The sequence below is a fragment of the Anas acuta genome, chromosome 3, assembly GCF_963932015.1.
Source record: "Anas acuta chromosome 3, bAnaAcu1.1, whole genome shotgun sequence".
Lineage (NCBI taxonomy): Eukaryota > Metazoa > Chordata > Aves > Anseriformes > Anatidae > Anas > Anas acuta.
In genome coordinates, this window is record NC_088981.1 from 85,453,492 (window position 1) to 85,471,858 (window position 18,367).

The 18,367-nt window shown below is 39.4% G+C and overlaps 1 protein-coding gene across 4 annotated transcripts in view; it reads right to left on the reverse strand.

Annotated features, from left to right (window-relative positions):
- SENP6 (SUMO specific peptidase 6) overlaps positions 1 to 18,367 on the reverse strand; it is a 92,209-nt gene that overhangs the window by 56,472 nt on the left and 17,370 nt on the right. For 2 of the 4 annotated variants that reach the window (XM_068678142.1, XM_068678143.1), the window contains exon 2: positions 4,558 to 4,651. The exons of the other annotated variants lie outside the window; for them this stretch is intronic. In XM_068678142.1, the coding sequence (XP_068534243.1) occupies positions 4,558 to 4,651 (94 nt within the window). The remainder of the gene's footprint in view (positions 1 to 4,557; positions 4,652 to 18,367) is intronic. 4 annotated transcript variants of the gene reach the window in all.

Sequence of the window (18,367 nt, forward strand, 5' to 3'; positions counted from 1 at the left end):
ATAACTCTTATGATGCAACTAAGATGACATGACTAGAAAAATATTTGGAATTGGATGTTTTCAAAGAACCAGTATTTTTAGATTTTAAGGAATGCAAAGTACATGCATCAGTACCAGAAAGGCTGTTTTTTCAGCAAGCAGAATACATAGCAACTGAGTAATGTCTATTTGCTCATGCATCACATGCTTACACTTGCCTGCTTAAAAGATGCAATTTATACAGACATAGGAAAAAAAAATACCACACTCTGACAGTAACATTTTAATGCTACTGAAATGAAAGCTCAGTGTTCTGCTGTGAGGAGACTATATGCCTTCACACTTTATCTCTTTTTGAATAGGGAACCACAGATCTGTATTTTTACATTAGAACAATCATTTCTAACTTATCTATACTCCTATTAAAATTTTATGATAAACAAAATTCATGCCTTAATTCTATTTTTTCTTAAGTTTAGTAAAGTAATTTAGGTAAACAGAGTGAATTACAAAACGGGACTCCAAAACCAATTTGGGTGGCCTGTGCCAGTACTCCGTTACCACCCTCACAGTGAAGAAGTGCTTCCAGATGTTCAGAGGGAACCTCCCGTGTTTCAATGTGTGTCCACTGTCCTGGCACTGGGGACCACTGAAAGGAGCTTGGTTCCATCCTCTCTGCATCCCCTCCTCAGGGATTTATATACATTGTTGAGATCCTCCCTGAGCCTCTTCTCTAGGCTGACCAGTGCCAGCTCTCTCAGCCTCTCTTCACCAGAGAGATGCTTGAGACCCTTCCTCATCTTCATGACCTTTCACTGGACTGTCTCCAGTATGTCCATGTCTCTTTTGTACAGGGGTATCCAGAACCAGACACAGCACTCTACATGTGGTCTCACGAGTGCTGAGTATAGGGGAAAGCCCACCTCCCTTGACCTGCTGGCACCACACTGCCTATTGAAGCCCAGGACACCATCAGACTTCTTTGCAGCAAGGGCACATAGCTGGCTCATGTTCAAGTTGGCGTCCACCAGGATGCCCAGGTCCTGTTCTGCCACGCTGCTTTCCAGCTGGGTGGCCCGCAGCACATCCTGGTGCCTGCGGTTGTTCCTTTTTGCACTTCTTGTTGAACTTGATGAGCTTCTTGTGAGCCCCACTCCTCCAGCCTAGACAGCAGCAGGACCTTCTGCTAGAATAGCCACTGCCCGCAGTTTTGTTTGCACAGATACAACTGATCAAGTCACGTTGCAAACAGAACTGGAATCTCTCTCTGAAAACTCTTATGTATGTAAACAAAAGGCTGGCATATTTTCCCTTATAGCACACTGTATACATCCCACAGTTTAAAATCACGTTGGTGGTAGGCAACACATTTAAGAAGTCCTGATTATCAGAGGCACAAGAGAAACAATATTATCTAACTCATGCAGGATGCCACACCATTAAAAGTAACATTAACTAAACCCACTAAACTTAATGGGAGCTCTGACCAGGAAGTTCTTCATCACTTCAAGGGATTAGATGCCTTACTAACAGGGTTAAAAAAGGCACACAAAAATATCTATATATTTTTTGAGAAAATGAATTAAAAGGAAAAAAGTATTGGAAAAAGAAAATAAACAGGAATAAAAAGAATTATCATTGCTTTTTCAGTCAGGAATACAAGGGAAGTAGTAGCTCATTCTCCTAAATAAGTTTGAAAAAAATATATTTGTTTTAAATTAAAGAAAACGTTAGCTCAGAAAGGATAGCATAGTGCAAACAAAATCCTTCCATGCGTCCTACTACGTTAAGATACACATCACTTCTATCATTTGTTCTTTGATGGTCTACACAGACACACAGACTTCACTGTGTTAGACTGACAGCCTGGTCTTCCCCCCCCCCCCCCCCCTCTACATAAAGGTTCCTCTCCTTCTGTGCAATTTCCAAGTGCAAAGCAAGAGAAGTCTCAAGTCACCTGCCATCATCTTGACTGATACTCTAACTAGATCAAATCTAGTAAGTCATCAGAAGTGGTACTTTATTCTTTCAGGTGGACTGAAAATTAACTGCAAGCATTTACTTCACAATAAGATACTTGCCAATTTCCACCTTGAATTTCTGTAACAACAGTTTCATACCAAATATCATCTCTAGCAGCATTTTGAAATGTATATATTATGCTGGGATGATTGTGCTATTTTTCCAAATCTTCTTCAATTTATAAAATTTCTTTATAATGAGTCCATTACTTGACACCTTACCATGATGACACACTCCAAATAAGCTAAATGGCACAGTCTTAAAATATTCTACCTGTTTCAAAAAGTGCTTTGGTAGAAAGCCATTAGCCACGTTATTTTGCGTTCATCTGACTGATGAAAGACAGCCAAAGCAGGCATCCAGTATTAACCAACAGCATTGGCACAGATCTCACACGTGTAATTTAAGAATACAGCCAATCCTTTAAGTGTTGGAATGTTGTTCTTGGGCCGGTCCAAAACCAGCTTTTTGCGCGTCTGTCATTAACAGTGCAAAAAACTCTGATAAGGTCAGACACTAAAATGCCAGTGCCTCAACAACAAGCAGGAGATGCACCCAGCTTCTTCTTGCTTCAGATTTACAGCTTTTTCCACATAGATATGCAGTAAGTTAAAAGCATTGCTAGTAAATATCAGCATAGCATAATAAAAGCCGCATTAAAAGAATCCCAAGAACACATACTCATTGCATAGTATGCTCAGAATCGTGGTGGAAAGAGAACAAAGTTTTATACTGGGACAGTTGTATGAACTGAAGTTGCTAGTATTTGAAATGGCTGTTAAGGGTGGAAGGTATTCAGAACTTTATCAATCAGAAAAGCAAAATTTAAAAGTGTTCAATGTGAAGCTTATAATGCCAACAAAACACAAACAAGTGTTACCAAAAGTATACACTTGAGCAGCTTAAGATTTATAGCCATGGGGGGTTGAGGGAGTAGAGTTGCTTGAAGTTTGCTTATCGGAGTATGGATAAGCAAAAAAATGCAAGATCTTTAGTTAAAATCAATTTTCAGCTACTCTTTTATTTATACTTCCAGATAAGGCTTTGCATAATTCACAGATATAAAAAAGAACTACTGATGTGATTAATAGAATTTTGATGCTGGATATGGGAAAACTGTTTTATCACACAGAATATTTTAAAGGAATGAAAAATCATTCAGAAATACCATCTTAAAATCAGTTACCATTATATAAAACATATGTTCCATAAACAGTTTTTCAGAAGGCTTTTTTTAAAATAAAAAACCATCTTTCTCTGTATGTATCTCATTCTGTGCTCTTAAGTCAGTATCAGCTGTAGACAGATGGAAAACAGCAGTAAATGATTAGAGGAAAGAACTGGTACACTTACAAATGTGAGTTACTTATTTCTGAAGACAGGTAAAATGCAAATGTTGTTGTATGTACTACCATCACACTTAAAACATATTACTGTGCACTAGAAATGGATGTAAAATTGCTAAGGAAAAAAAATCATGTTTGATTTTATAAAACTAAAGTGTTCCTAGTGTGAGAGCCATTTAAAAATTGGTCTTAACTTTTGATGCAGTTCTGGTTTGACAAAAGTTCTTAATGTTTTAACTCACACTTCACTGAACTCACTTCTTATTTATTTATTTATTTTAAGACTACAGTACAGCCTGCTGCTGCAGCCCAAGTATCCACTTTCTTATCTCCCTTCGGCACACAGTACTTTGCAGGGTATTACCTACAACAGTGCTACTCCATGGTGGTCTCTTGAGACTATTAGAGGTCAAGCTAGAGACCCACGTAAGAATTATTTTTGTACTTAACCACGGGATTCAGTTCCTCCTTATGATGAAACTCTGGCTTTTTACACTTAGTTTTAAACTTCAAATGTCGAAAAACAACAAATAAACCTAACACGCATTCTTCACACAAGAAACTTGTTCTGTTAACAATTCATTAAATACTTTAAGAACGAGAAAGCATACAAGTAACAATAAAATGTTACAAGGACAGAGGATTTATTCTAACTACACACATTATACTTTTTTATTATTATTATTTTTTAGGAAAAATCCAGACATATTAAGTAAAAATAAATAAATGATTAGGGAACACAAACAGCCTTAACTCTACCATTTGAGATAATCACAAAGGAGAAAAACCCTACAATTTTTTAACTTTCTGTTGGCCTACAATTTTGTAAATACCTTAATCATAACTGTGATGTACTGAAAAACAGCACCACTATAGGAAGCTGAAACTCTACTTTCCATTTCCTTAGCTTACATGTAATGCATTTCTTGTCTGTGTTCCTTAGACTTCTACAGGAGCTCTAAAGACAGTCGCGACAGTTGTGAAGTGTACTGAGCTCTATGTTGTGAACCCCACATTGACAATGAAATTTACGTTATCATACACTTTCTATATTGTAAAACTAGTTAAAATAATCACTACTTCCAAATAATTCTCTTAATCACTAACATTTTAAAGATATTATAATGTTTCTTATTAATAAATTACAAAAGAATATTTATTTGTAAATAGACACTTATACTTTCAATAGCCTAGATAAAAGCATCCTTACTCTTTCTCTGCATCTCCTTCACTTTCTTCTGCATGATCAAAGCTCCAATTATTTTTAAAACCTCCATCTTTCTTGGATTGTGATCTATCCAAAGCTGAAATGAGAACAAGTTAAGATAAGTCTTGATTTCATGCTGGGTTATTAATCAACACAAACTAGAGGAGTAAACCAGATGTACATATTTTCCCCAAATATTTATTTTGTTGATGTAAACATTTAACTACCATTTGAGAAAATAAGTTCAGCAACACAGTGGCGAGTCATTTTCCTAGATAAATACAAGTAACTATCTGTCAACATCTTCATTAGTAATGCAGTAAGTTAGCACACTATTAAAATCATCAAGTGAGGTACTCAGCTGTTTTACTGGTATCTTAGCTGTTTACTGGTAACTGTAAATTTAAGGGTTCCTTTTCTGATATGAACTATATGCGACATGCACAAAGGCTCCTTATGTTTATTGTTTGAATGTCTAATTTCCAAACGTACTTAATTTTTCCATATAAAAGCAACAGTTTTCAACTACCCCAAATACAGTTTCAACATAATATGCTTTTTTTAATCCAACATCTGACTCTGACATGATTTAGATGCTAACTGAAATTTGAGGGTTAGAATCAATTAAGCAAGAACCTGAACTTCCTGAGAACAGTCACACTATATCTGATCTCCAATTTATCTACTGCGATATCCAACAGTGTGGAGATTTTCTTATAGTATGACATTAAAGTATTTGTAAGTGAAGGAGAACCAGAATATGTTAGCAGTATTCATTAAGGTTAAGTCACCTTAACCAGTGAGACTGCTTTATCCTCTCTCCAGTGAGGCTGGATTTGCTATTTTCACTATTATGGAGATCTGCGTTGATGTTATGCATTAGATACTTCCATCGCTCATGATATGTAAGAACCAGTTCAGAGCTAATCATGGTGTACAACAATTTAGACAAATCATTATTTGGCCCATTTCTCACTCACCTGCAGTGCTTGGTATGCATCAAAATTGAATTTCATATATGACTTTTAACCCACAAAATGCAAATCCTGAGCATTAGCAATTTGCTTGAAGTCACGAGTACTTCTACTAACCCAAGTAAAGCTAGCACCATCTACAAACTTTTGCCACCTCACCATCACCTTTTTCTTTTTACCTGTGCATTCACTACATAGATCCTTGTGGAATTCAACTGGTTATCCCTTCTATTAAGAATCTGAACCGTTTTTGCCCTCTATCCCTCTGTTGTCAGTTATTCACATGTAAGACTTCCATTTTATCCAGAGGAAACATACCTTCCCTAAAAGCCTTTGGCACAGGAAACAACAGAAGGAATGACCAAATTAATTTTGGTCTTCATTAACTTTCTATAAATTTGGGTCGTAGGGCCAATGTTCACGGATGAGAAGTTCCTCAAATACCCCCGCTACCTTTTCAAAAAGGTGGTATCACACTAGCTACCTTCTCATCTAGTAGCAGAAAGACGATGCTAACCAACAAGTAACATGCTGTGGTCATCTCCTGCTTTATCCTCAAGTTCCTCTTGTAACACTTGGATAAATGCCATTTCATCATGCTGCCTTGCTCATTGTTTGCCTGACGTACTACATTTTCTTCTGCTGATGTTTCGTTTTGAGACATAACTCTACCATATTCCTTCTTAAAAAAAAATCTGGCACAAAGACCTCTGTAAGCATTGCTGAAGTGGGTTTAAACAATTCTGTTTTTTGGCTGACCTCATCTTCTCCAAAGCCTCCTTTTGTAACTTCAATGCCTACGCACCCAACAAGTACTCTAGAAATTCTTCTGCTGAGCCTGAAGAAAGACTCACCATTAGTTTATACTAATTATTATTATTATTCTTATTTTTGACTGCCACATGGTATTTTTAAGTTTAATTCACCTGTATTGTTATTAATCTCTGTTTTCCTCATTCACACAAAAAATTAAGAACAATGTTTTATTTCAGACACCTACCCATATCCTGCTGTGTAACCATGCCAACATTTTGGGGGCCTTTTGAAGTCTATTTAAATAAGCAGCATGCATTTGCTGTAAGCTTTCAATATGGTGTCTTTAAATAACTCCCAAGCTGCCTGCAAATATTTTACCCTCTGGCTGCGTCTTTTACTTCCTTTTCAAGAAGTTTAAGGGTTTCTTTAGTCTTCTCTTGCATTAAGCATTTCTATATCAGATGATTTTCCTCCAAGTTTAGAAATTCAACATCTTTACAGGATATCATGCACTTCAACATATGAACATACTGCAAAGTTTCCAACACCACCACTCACAACATTCTGCAGAACAAGTACATCCTGGAGTCACAATTTCACATGAGAGAATCAATGAAGCATACTGTCACTTCCTTTTGTGCACAAGGGTTTCCTCTTGAAGGAGAGCCAAAAGGCAGTTTTTCATCGAGACTTCTGCTATCAGTGTCCGCCATCTACCCAGCTTATAAATTTCTAACAGGTTACAGTTGGCATCACCCTGGTTAAGTAACCAGTAGTTCCCGTGCTATATTTTCCTTCATAGACATTGAATCATTATGGTTGGAAAATACCTCCAAGATCATCTGGTCCAACCACCCCCCTGCCACCAATGTCACCTACTAAACCATGTCCCTAAGCACCACGTCCAACCTTTCCTTGAACACCCCCAGGGTCAGTGACACCACTTCCCTGGGTAACCCACTCCAATGCCTGACTGCTCTTTCTGAGCAGAAATGTCTCCTCATACCCAACCTGAACCTCCCCTGGTGCAACTTCAGGCCATTCCCTCTAGTCCTAGCACTAGTTATCTGCAAGAAGAGGCCGACCCCCAGCTCCCCACACCTTCCTTTCAGGTAGTTGTAGAGAGCAATTAGGTCTCCCCTGAGCCTCCTCTTCTCCAGACCAAACAACCCCAGCTCCTCCAGCTACTCCTCACAGGACTTGTGTCCCAGTCTCTTCACCAGCTTCTCTGGACATGCTCTAGGGCCTCGATGTCCTTCTTGTAGTGAAGAGCCCAAAACTGAACACAGGATTCAAGGTGCAGCCTCACCAAAGCTGAGTCCTTGAATTCATCTGTATCCCATTTAGTTTTTTGAGCCATTTAAGTCTGATCTGACTTGAACATTGTCTGGAATACAGAGTACTTGTTTAGCCAACATTATCTGTTTTCCATTAGTCCCCTTTAGCTCCCTTTTGTCATAATGTTTAATTATTTTCCTTCTAATTTCAATTAAGTTCATTCTGCCAGCTTCTAGTTCTCCCATTTTACCTGAAATACTTCTCTATGTTCCTTTATACAAATAAGGCAAACACTTTTCTTATAGGATTTTTTTTATGATTCTTATATTTAAATCAGACTATTGCACTTAGTCTTTTATACCTGCATTCTTATTTGAGTTTTACCAGCCACAGTAGGGGACATAATTTTTGGTACTGAATGTACATTACATCAAACCATGTGCTGCTACACTTCTATCAGCCTCCCCTCACTCTTTAGGTGCCAACAGACTGACTCTATTTTCATTTTCAGAAAACCCGTATCACTGAAGAGAACTCCCTCTCCTACGAAGAAACACATGTTAATCCATCTTCCCCACAACTTTTTTCTGATATTGGCTGGTTTTGTGGTCCTGCACTTGCTACAGAAGGCGCTAAGTTTTCTATCACAGGGATTGATACTACCAGCTCTTTTGTTGCATTCGCTACAAATCTTCAGTTATCTTACGAAGTTTACCATCTCTGTACCCAAAAGACAAATTGTCATGGATTCCGTCTACTGTCATAAACCCAGAAACCTGTTTGTGCACTATTCCAGTCCATCACTGTAGACCAGCTCACTTGTTCGTGGAAGAACACCCTTGGAGCCCTAGCTCTGCTCACTCAGCTCTGGATCAATTTTAACATCCTCTAGTATTCCTGGCTTTACCAAAAATATGAATCTGTAAGTATATCATCATCTCAACCAGACTGCTCACCCAAGTTACTTGATCTAAATGGTCACTTGGGACCTGATTCTATATAGGATATGTATATTTTTAAAGAGTTGTAAGACGTCATGTGTCAGAAATGCTGTTTCAAACTATTTTTTAAGACTCGAATTTGCAACCTGTATTTACTTGCAACCTGTTTTAGTCTTCACTAGTATACTGGCTCTGGCAGTATGCATATGAATACTACCATCTGCCAGCAAGACAGATTCATACCCAGAAGGTGAAAATATTCAAATAAGCAGACCTGGCCATAAGAGACTTAGCCAACAGAAGTCAATTACTCTCCCTTTGCCCAAGAAAGCCAGCATGTTGGAACAGATTTCACTACCAAGCAAATTGTTATTCCTCTCACTACAAGCTCCCTTTTGAGCTGGGAGATTAGGAATCCTGAGCCCCCGGAAACTAGATGGAATTTAAGTGGACATCTTATACAGATGTATAGAATGTATTTCACTGTTTGTTAAAATAATTATCATTTACATGCCATTTTTTAAATGCCAATTAAACAAAATTTCCTGGAATAGTGTACTTCAGTTTTTATTAAATCTTTTGTTTTTAACCACATCCTGAAGCCATCCTTTTAAAAATCTACATATTGCCTTTTTGGGTAAAACTTAACCAATTAACTGATTTTGGGTTACAAAGTACACCTGCAGGAAGAACAGCAGAAAGCAGATTAACCTCTCTAAGTTACTCAGTGTTGACACGGTTTTGTAAACTCCTTTAGCAGGAGTTTCCATCATTCAACAATATTGTTGAGTAATTCCTAAGCTAGAGGGGAAAAATATCCACAATGGATCTCTATGAAATGAGAGCAAAGTTGTACATTTGGAAAAAAAAAAAAAAAAAAAAAAAAAAAAGAATCTGTCCATCAACAGTGACGTGAGGAGTGGCATATCCAGTACTTAATAAAGCGCTAGTGTCCAACAGAAGATGGCATTTTGGAAGATTTGCTTGTATGTCTTGTACTCTGTGGTGTAAGGCCAGTCATTCCATGTGAATCTGTATTATGGTTGACCAGAAGAGCATACATACCTCTAGTATTATTCTAGATATGATACCACACACATTTATTGGTTACACGAAGAACACCCTTAACTCCTTTAGGAAAGCAATTTTTTCCTATCATTAGGTTGCCAGAGACCTTAATGTTTCTATTACAACACCCAGAAGCATTTACAAGTCTTTAGTCTGCTGAGATACCATGCATTTCTATGCACCACCCTGCACGTAAAAGCTACACCAAAGGTTTGCTTTGGGACTACGGAGTTTTTCCAGAAGACCTGAAATGTACATACTTTTTCTCCAGTTACACCGGTCTAAAAACAAAAATAATAAAAGCTTTATGTTATAAATGTTTTGACCATCACAACTGCAGACAACTTTGCAGACGCCATAGCATTCACACAAAAAAAAGCAAATTAATTTAAATGCACTCAGACTCATTCCCTTCATCCACGATCATATTTAGGTAATGTATAAAGAATGCTTCTGAGCTAATCTGTTGTTCATTGGAAGTCGTCACATGTATTGATAAAAGAATACGATTATTCATAAAAATGTGACTAATTTAGAATAATTTATAGTTGTTTTTACTTTCCCTGTTGTTCCCTTACTCTTTCAGATAGGCTTCTGTGTAAACTAGCTTTTTATCTTCGAAGTTTGATAAGATCAGCTCTAATAGGTCAACTGTCTGACCACAGTGAGACCGCACTGTCATTATTTCGTAGCAGCATTGCACAAACTGGTTTACGCATCCCCTCACTTCCTGAAAGCTGGGGCTCCTTGCTCCTGCCCTGCACCCTGCATAGGCAGCCCAGGTGTTTCTTTACCAAGAGCAGGCCAAAAGAAAGGACCAATTTGGGAAAAAAAAGTATGCACACGCATGTGTCCGTGCCTGTGTGTGTGGTAGAATTATTTTTCAGGCATTATCAGCTCCCACCTGCTCAACCACACTACCATGGCACAGTAGAGGTAAGGGGTTTACAGGACCAGGCTGTTTTAGGCACTGATGCCAAAAAAGTCTCCATGGAACCATACCTTAGCCTGCATTTATAGCTAAACATTCAGAGATCTATTGCTTAAAAGATACTTTACCTTTCTTCTTCCTAAATTACCCAGAGATGTAAAACCAATGCAAATTCATGTCCAGTAGTGGGCAGCAATTATAAATTGATAGTGGGATATTCCACCAAGTACGTAATTGAGTGGTAAAGCTCTGATGCTATATAAAGGATACAAAGTATGGACACAACATTGTTATGTTACATATGAAGGCAACTTCTTTTCTCAGATACTTAATGAAAATAGTAATAAAAACTTTTTAGGAATGCTATTGGAACAGAAAATCAATGATAAACACAAAGAATCCACTACCAGACCGAAAAGAAAAATTACGAAGAAAAAGCATTTGTAAGAGGTACGTAGTTCAAAGATGGAAAAGCACCTGCGTGTCCTGACCAAAGACCTTTTTTCCCTCCAGGACTTCCATGTGCTCTGTGCTCCTTACAGCGCAGAGTATCGTGCAGAATGATCAGAACCAACACCACAGAACTGCTTAAGCACGATCACTCACTGAACTTTTACAATTTTCTGAGAACTGATAACAACAACTAACAAAGGAGGACAGCTTTGAAGTACATGTTTTCTTTACAACCTCTTTGATGGTTTTTCCAGTAAGACAGCAGTGGTAACCATATGACGGGCAGCCAGTGTTTCCTTGAGCCCTTCTACTGACTGTCCCAACAGAGAAGCAGAAGAGGCTGCCATTGGGATCGAAGCAGAAAACAATACAGAAGTACTTTTAAAGGGCCTCTTCAGTTACATCAGCAGCCAAAGGACTGCCAAGGAAAATGTGCACACATCGCTCAGTGACACTGGCAGCCTAGTGACAATAGTCACAGAAAAGGCCGAGGAACCCAATCCTCCTCCCCCTGCTCCCATTTCTCTGCTAAGTTCTGCCCTCCAGCCTCCCAGTACCCAGCTCCAGGAGCAGAATCTGTGGGAACACAGTACGATCCACTGTCAGGGAAGATAAAATTGATAAACGCTTAAGCCAGTGTTTGACTTCTGTGAGGACTTTGACGTGGTCTCCCACAGGGACCTTTTATCTAGATTGGAGAGAGAGACATGGACTAAGTAGTGAATGATAAGGTGAGTGGAAAACTAGCTGGATCAAATGGAAACCAGCATCATCAAAGAATGATGACAAATCCAGCTGGCTGCATCCCTAGACAATCAGTACCAGGGCCAATACTGCTCAAAGTCTTTGCTAACACTCAGGATGTTGAGATCAAGTGCAGTTGGCAAGTTCACAGACAATACTAACTTGGGGGAAGCAGCTGATACTCCGGAAGCCGGGGCTGCTGTTCAGAGAGACCTGGTAGGCTGGAGAAATGGGCTGACAATGAGCTTACAAAGTTCAACAGAAGCATCTGAGATCACAGAAGCAAGCCCTGCATTAGGAATGGAACAAGCCTGGGCAGCCGCACAGCTGGGGGCTGGCTGGCTAGGGAGCAGTGTCTCGGGAGGATCTCGGGGTTCCAACAGACAGCAAGTTAAACATGGGTCAACAGCGCAGCCCCACAGCAAGGAAGGCCAGACAGCTGACATGAAGTTCTGTCCGCAGTGAAGAGAAGCAACTCTTCCCCTCCATAGCGCACTTGTGAAAGCCTATCTAGTGTACTGCATTCAGTTTTGCACTCACCGGTGTAACAAAGACATTGAAACACTGGAGCAAGTCCAGCAGAGGGCTGTCAAGGCAGATGGGGGACTGAGGACATCATACATGGAGAGGCTGAAAGAGCAGGGCTCACTCAGGAGTAAAAATAAAAACAAAACAAAACAACAAAAAAAAAAAAGGTGGGGGGGAGGTCTTGGTTTGGGCAGGAGGTTCCAACCTACCTAATTCCGACCAGTGGCCACTCAGGTCCCAACTATGTGATCATAAGACAAAACTCAAAATAGTAATCAGTTGTGGGTACCAATGTTCTTCTGGAAAACAAACTAAAACTTTAGAAAGGAAGGAGAAAGCTTCAGTATTTTTATAGTCAGATATTTTCTCTGTATCTATCTTTCCCATTTTTTAAGAAAACTTGGAGAATAAAAGGTTAGGATAGAGCAGGGACAATTTCTAAACTGCCAACGTACTCTAAAAATGTGGAAATGTATCAAGCTAACAAGCCATTTCAAAGAGGATGACACTTGAGTAAGAATTCTAGAATGTGATTCCTGTGGCAAATCACTATGTGACATTAATCATACATGATCTCAAGTTTTGAATACTGGAAGAGTTTTAGAAGATAAGCAAAACGTGGCAGGAAACAGTACATTATGCATCTGATTTGCACACTTCTGATTTCAGACTTCGTTATGCACTGTGGGATCTATCTTCATAAAAAAGCTAAGCTTGTGCAACAGAGTATGTAGTAGCACTAAACAAACAGCCATCTATTTTTAGAAAGTGCTGAGAGGCAGTTACAGATACAGTAAGATTAACCATCTAGCCTAACTACCTGGAAATAAGGCAACCACCACTTTAAGAAGGTTTCCTGGTTTGATGCAGTAATTGGAACTTCGGCTTGAAATTAAGCACTTTATCAATATAACTAAAAAGAAAGGGAAAAAAATCAAGAATTTCTATTATTTACATTTCTAGAATTATCCTGAAAACCGCAAGAGTATTTTGGGCAGACGTTGTCCCCCCTGTAAAATTATAGTCCAGAAAGGTTCCATGACAAGAAAATAACTTGCAAAGATATGACAGAAGAAGAAACCCTAAAATGTAATTTAAGGAGAAAAAAGCCAGACACTTCTTTGATGCTGTCAATTGTTCAAAATCCTCCTGAAATTGACAGCAAAAAAAAGCACACAGAAAAGAAAACAACAAAGAACCTCAATAACTTGGTCAAATGAAAAGGGCACATCTCAGAAAAATCTGAGTAAGGAAAGGATGAAAGGAGGATGAAAGAGTTATTTAAACTCTAGGCTATGAGAACAGTTTGCATTTACCTTTCTGTAGAGGCCAGAGACCTGTTGTTTTTTTTTTCCCCCCTATTCCCTGTAACACTGGCAAGCCTTCACACCCATACGAGAGAGTGGTCAGCTGGACTAGATTGCTAATATGGCTGAAAATGAGTGCAGGCTAGCTCCACCAACACATTTTCTTCCTCTAAGATGAGTTTTCTGCCAATTTAGCTCCTCCAGCCAACTTGCTGCAAAGCCAGAGAAGTGTCAGTGTTGACACAAGCAAAGCTGCACCAGCCCTGGCCCTGGGAGGGGCAGCAGGACAAGCTGACAGCAGCATGGAGCTGGCAGGCCTGGCCCGGCTGCAAATCACTGCTGCAGTGACTTGTAGGGTTACACAGTACAGCCCCACACCTGGGGGCTTCTACTGGTTACAAAATGACCCTGCACGCATACACACAGCTAAAAATCCAGTAGAGTATCTTTTTAAAAAGAAATATGAAAACATAATCAGAGAAGTGCAACACAAGAATGGACAACAACCTCCTGCACGCACTAGATCCACTCTATGGACTTCAAGAGGACTTCAAGTCCATTTGCAGTCAGATGTTGTTAGGTCAATGGATGGAGTCAATGATCTTAAGGGTCTTTTCCAACCCATTTTACCATTCCATGGTTGAAGCTGTAAGGCAAGGGAACCAGAGACCAGTTCAGCAGACATCGAGCAGCTGGTCACCCAGCAGCTCTGCGGGCTCCACTGGCTGTGTAATATAAGCTTAGATATTACATTTAAGTATCTTTATTGAATCCCATTACACAAAGTTCAAGTAAATTTGAAGAAAATATTGTAGCGTAAGTGCGCATACACACAAAGGCAACATAAACACCGTAACATGTTTGCAAATTTCTCTACTGCGTCACCACGGAAAGGCATTCTAGCTTCTTCACACTATTTCTTTCCTTTGAGACAATATAGATTAGCAGCTGAAAGGGGGTGGTTTAAAATGGCAGAGCACTGCAACTAAAATATTACATTTACAACACAAATTTCTGTAATGGAAGTATTAAAGTTAACCAGACCTCACAACGAGTTTCAGGAACAGGGACAACTGTTAACTAAATCACAGTATGCTAAAACTCTCTTTAAAAAGGAAGAAATAAAATAATAAAAAACAAACAAAAACTACACAACTTTAACATCCCTGAAAAAATGAGTATTTTCTCAATCATTACTTTTAATGGCAGTGAAAACAAGGAAGTACTACCGATTAAGTAAATTTTAATATAACAGAATAACACACGTCAGCTTGCTAACTGCACCCAATTCTGAACTTGTTTTAAGAGCTATCACTCAAAAGACAACTGAAGCAAAACACTGGGCTTTTAAGAGACTATCCTGCAGCTGGAGATGGGCTTCTGCCATCTTCATCCGAACATGCAACCCACATTTATCTTCATCAAAAAACTATCAAGATCTAAGGAAGTGTATTCTGGGTTTCTATCAGTCCTTTCTATTCCAAGTCACTCTTCCAAAGAAGTGCAGCGCCTTCTCCATCTAGCAAGCACTGCACTAGATGACAAACAGCTTTTTGACTACATGCATGATGGAGATTTTTTTTTTTCCTGGTATCCATCAGGTAAAGATTCAGTTACTACCAACTTGCCTTATGGCAGCATCTAGTCATCTCACCTAAAGGTTTACCATCCGACTGTGCTAAGCAAATGCAGTCATAATAATGTGGACCAGAGCAGTCCGGAAGTCCACTTTTTGAAAATTTATTCTTAATTTTAAAGGACCCTTAGGGTGCCTCTTGAGCAGTAAACCTTGGCAGAAATGAAATTACAATGGACTGCAGTGTTTCCAAAAGAAGTGAGCCTCAGAAATTACAAAGGCAATTGCAAATACGAAACCTACCATCCACTGCATAGTTCAAATTCTCATCTAATGGGCTCTTGAATAATCTTTCTGTTAGAATACCGTATTAAATTCTGTCATCAGCAGGATATTCATATTTTGTTAAATGAGCCATAAAAATCGGACATGCCAAACAAACACAACATTATATCCTACAACTTTAATAAAAATACATCAACAGAATGAATTTTAGTACAAGAGAAAACAACTTTACTGCAGCAGACAAAAACATTCTCATGAAAATAACAAATATTTTCACAGCTGTTTCTTAGAAACATAAATTTCTAAGATTAAATAATATTAATCATGTCACACAGCACGGTGTTTTACCAGGCCAGCCAAATGTTATCCTTATTTATCATTCCCCAAAATCTCTGTGGCAAGTTTTATTTAAAAAAAATAAAAAATAACAATACCGGGGAGACTTTGCTTCAGCTCCAGCTTACGCGGTCTGAAAACAAAAATGGGAAAGCTTTGCACAGGGCTTCTGAATCATCACTTCAAGATTCGATCAGAGGGAGATATCCTGAATTCGACTCCTTTCACTCCTAATTATTCTTTCACAGGAGTCACTGGGACAAGCACTGAGAACTGTTTTGTTGCCTCCCGCAGCGCTTGCCCGTTACCAAAACCTGCTGAAAGGCCTGCTGACCAACCTGGGAAAGAATAACCACAGCCTGCTAATTTATTTCCTCCAGTCTCCAGCCTCCACCATCAGCGAGTTCCATGCAGATCTCAACCTGTTATTTAAAATAACTGAACTTCCCTGGGCAGAGTAAAGCTGATGTTGCACAAGAGGATTTATTCTTAAGTTTAAGTTCCAGACCGCACCTTAAGCTGACTTTACAGCTCGCCAGAGACTGAAGGGGGAATGTCCTACTCCTGACACGCAGAGGCCGGCCGCCCTCCCCAAAGCAATCCATTGTCCTGCCTCTCAGGCTTACCCTTCAGCGAGCAACTTCAACAGGGGTTTGGCAGAGCGCTGATCCGGCAGGACAGTACACAGCAAATTCAACCTCTCTGGCAATAAACCGCTCCATCCCTGGGGTGATGGGCCGCGTGAGACACACCGCCAGGCTGGATGCTGGGGGAGGCCGGAGGGGACAGAGCAGCAGACCTCCCCCACCTGCGGCAGGGGGCCCTCAGAGCAGCACAGCTGCACCACGTAATGCTTTAATCAGTTTAAAACGTTCTGTTAGTCCCTATGCCTAAACCAGTTAATAATTTTAAGCCTTGCAAAGAGAACCAATAAATAGTTGGCATGCAGCTTTACATTCAAAATGGAGCTGCAGCATGATAAGATAAAAGCAGCAACGTCACAGTTCGCTGCGTTAGGAAATCCACGCACACGATTTATCGTTACCTTATTCCAGACAACGGCATCACACCACAATCATTTTACTGTTCTTTGGACAGTTTATTTTGAAGGAATTCTTTTCACATTCGGTATCTGCGAGCTGCAGACTGCTCGTGTGCATTAGCTACGAGACGCCGGCATTCTTGCTTTCACTACAATCATTTTAATAAGCAACTATCCCCATACATTATTAGAACATAATTCTTTCCATGGATTACTTAGAAAAAGTTATTCAAACAAGAGCATTGCCAAAATGTTATTTCTTTAACTCGTAGCAGACATTACACCATAAACAAAACCAAAAAGACTTCTCAAGTTATTTGCTCTTAATTATTCCTGTTAGTTACAGTACCCAAATAACCATTAGCCATTCCGGATTCTGATTTATACTACGCTGTAATTCAGAGACTGAATCCCATTTGGCACAATCCCCAGTTCTGTGCAGGGAGACACCACCATACAAGAAAATTGAATAAGTTTGCAACACTTTTGCTACATTCTATTTAAAGTACTCAAAGACATCTCACAGCTATGTGTATGTACTAAGGAACTAAGCTCTAGTTATAGTGTTAGTAGTTTTCCAAAAAAAAGCTTCCATCCTAAACATTTGTATCACTGAATTAGGCAATGATATAATGAATAAAACCACACCATTTGATTTTAACTCACTATGTAACACCTGATTATCTTTGCCACTTTTCCTGAGGGCCAAGAAACTTCTTGGCATCAGCAGCAGGATCAAAAACATCTTTTATTTTGGATTTGTGAAGGGACAGGGCAATAGGGATTACCAGGTAATTCTTTTTGGACCATGACATCCACCAACACAGGCTGCAGAGCACCCACCCATTCAGAAAAGCACTATTTACTCCTGAGAATGTGACATTAACAAGCAACTGACTTGGCCAATCCAATGACTCCACCACAGCTTAGGATCAGCTTCACCTGAAAATATTACACATTCACTGCTGTTGAATACTGTAAGAGAAAGCTTAAGACATGCTTTTAAAAATTAAGGAAGATAAAATTACCACTGTGTTTATTTCTATGTAATGAATAAGAACATATATATATATATATATATTTAACTTTAAGCAAGAACTAATAGAGAGCATCAGACAAATTTCAACCTACAAAAAGTAACTCTGCCCTACAAAAACTCCAACTTTAAACTAAACAGGCACTAACCGTGGGGCCCAGAGAAAGAAGCATTCCAACTCTGTTTTTTCCTCCAATGGAAGCGTCTTCCAGAACAACTAAGTTAAGAGTTACATTTCTGCTTCTTCCCCCAGAAGAATTTGTCCCCTCTATTTCTACAGCCTCCCCAGCTGCAGGAGCTCCATTTTTATCTTGTTTTCTCAGCTTCCTATCTTCAGCTATCCTGCACTCTTCCACTCCTCTCTGCAACACATACACATCCATGCAAGGCATACACTGACCTGTGCACGGAGTCCCCCAGCTCCTCCGGCCCCTGACTTCTCAGCCTGTGTGGGTACAAACATCACTTCACAGCAAGCTGAGCCATGCTGAGGTAACACTGAAGCCTTTGCTCGAGGGACTCTAATTATTGATTCTTCTGAATTAGTAAAGCGGGCAA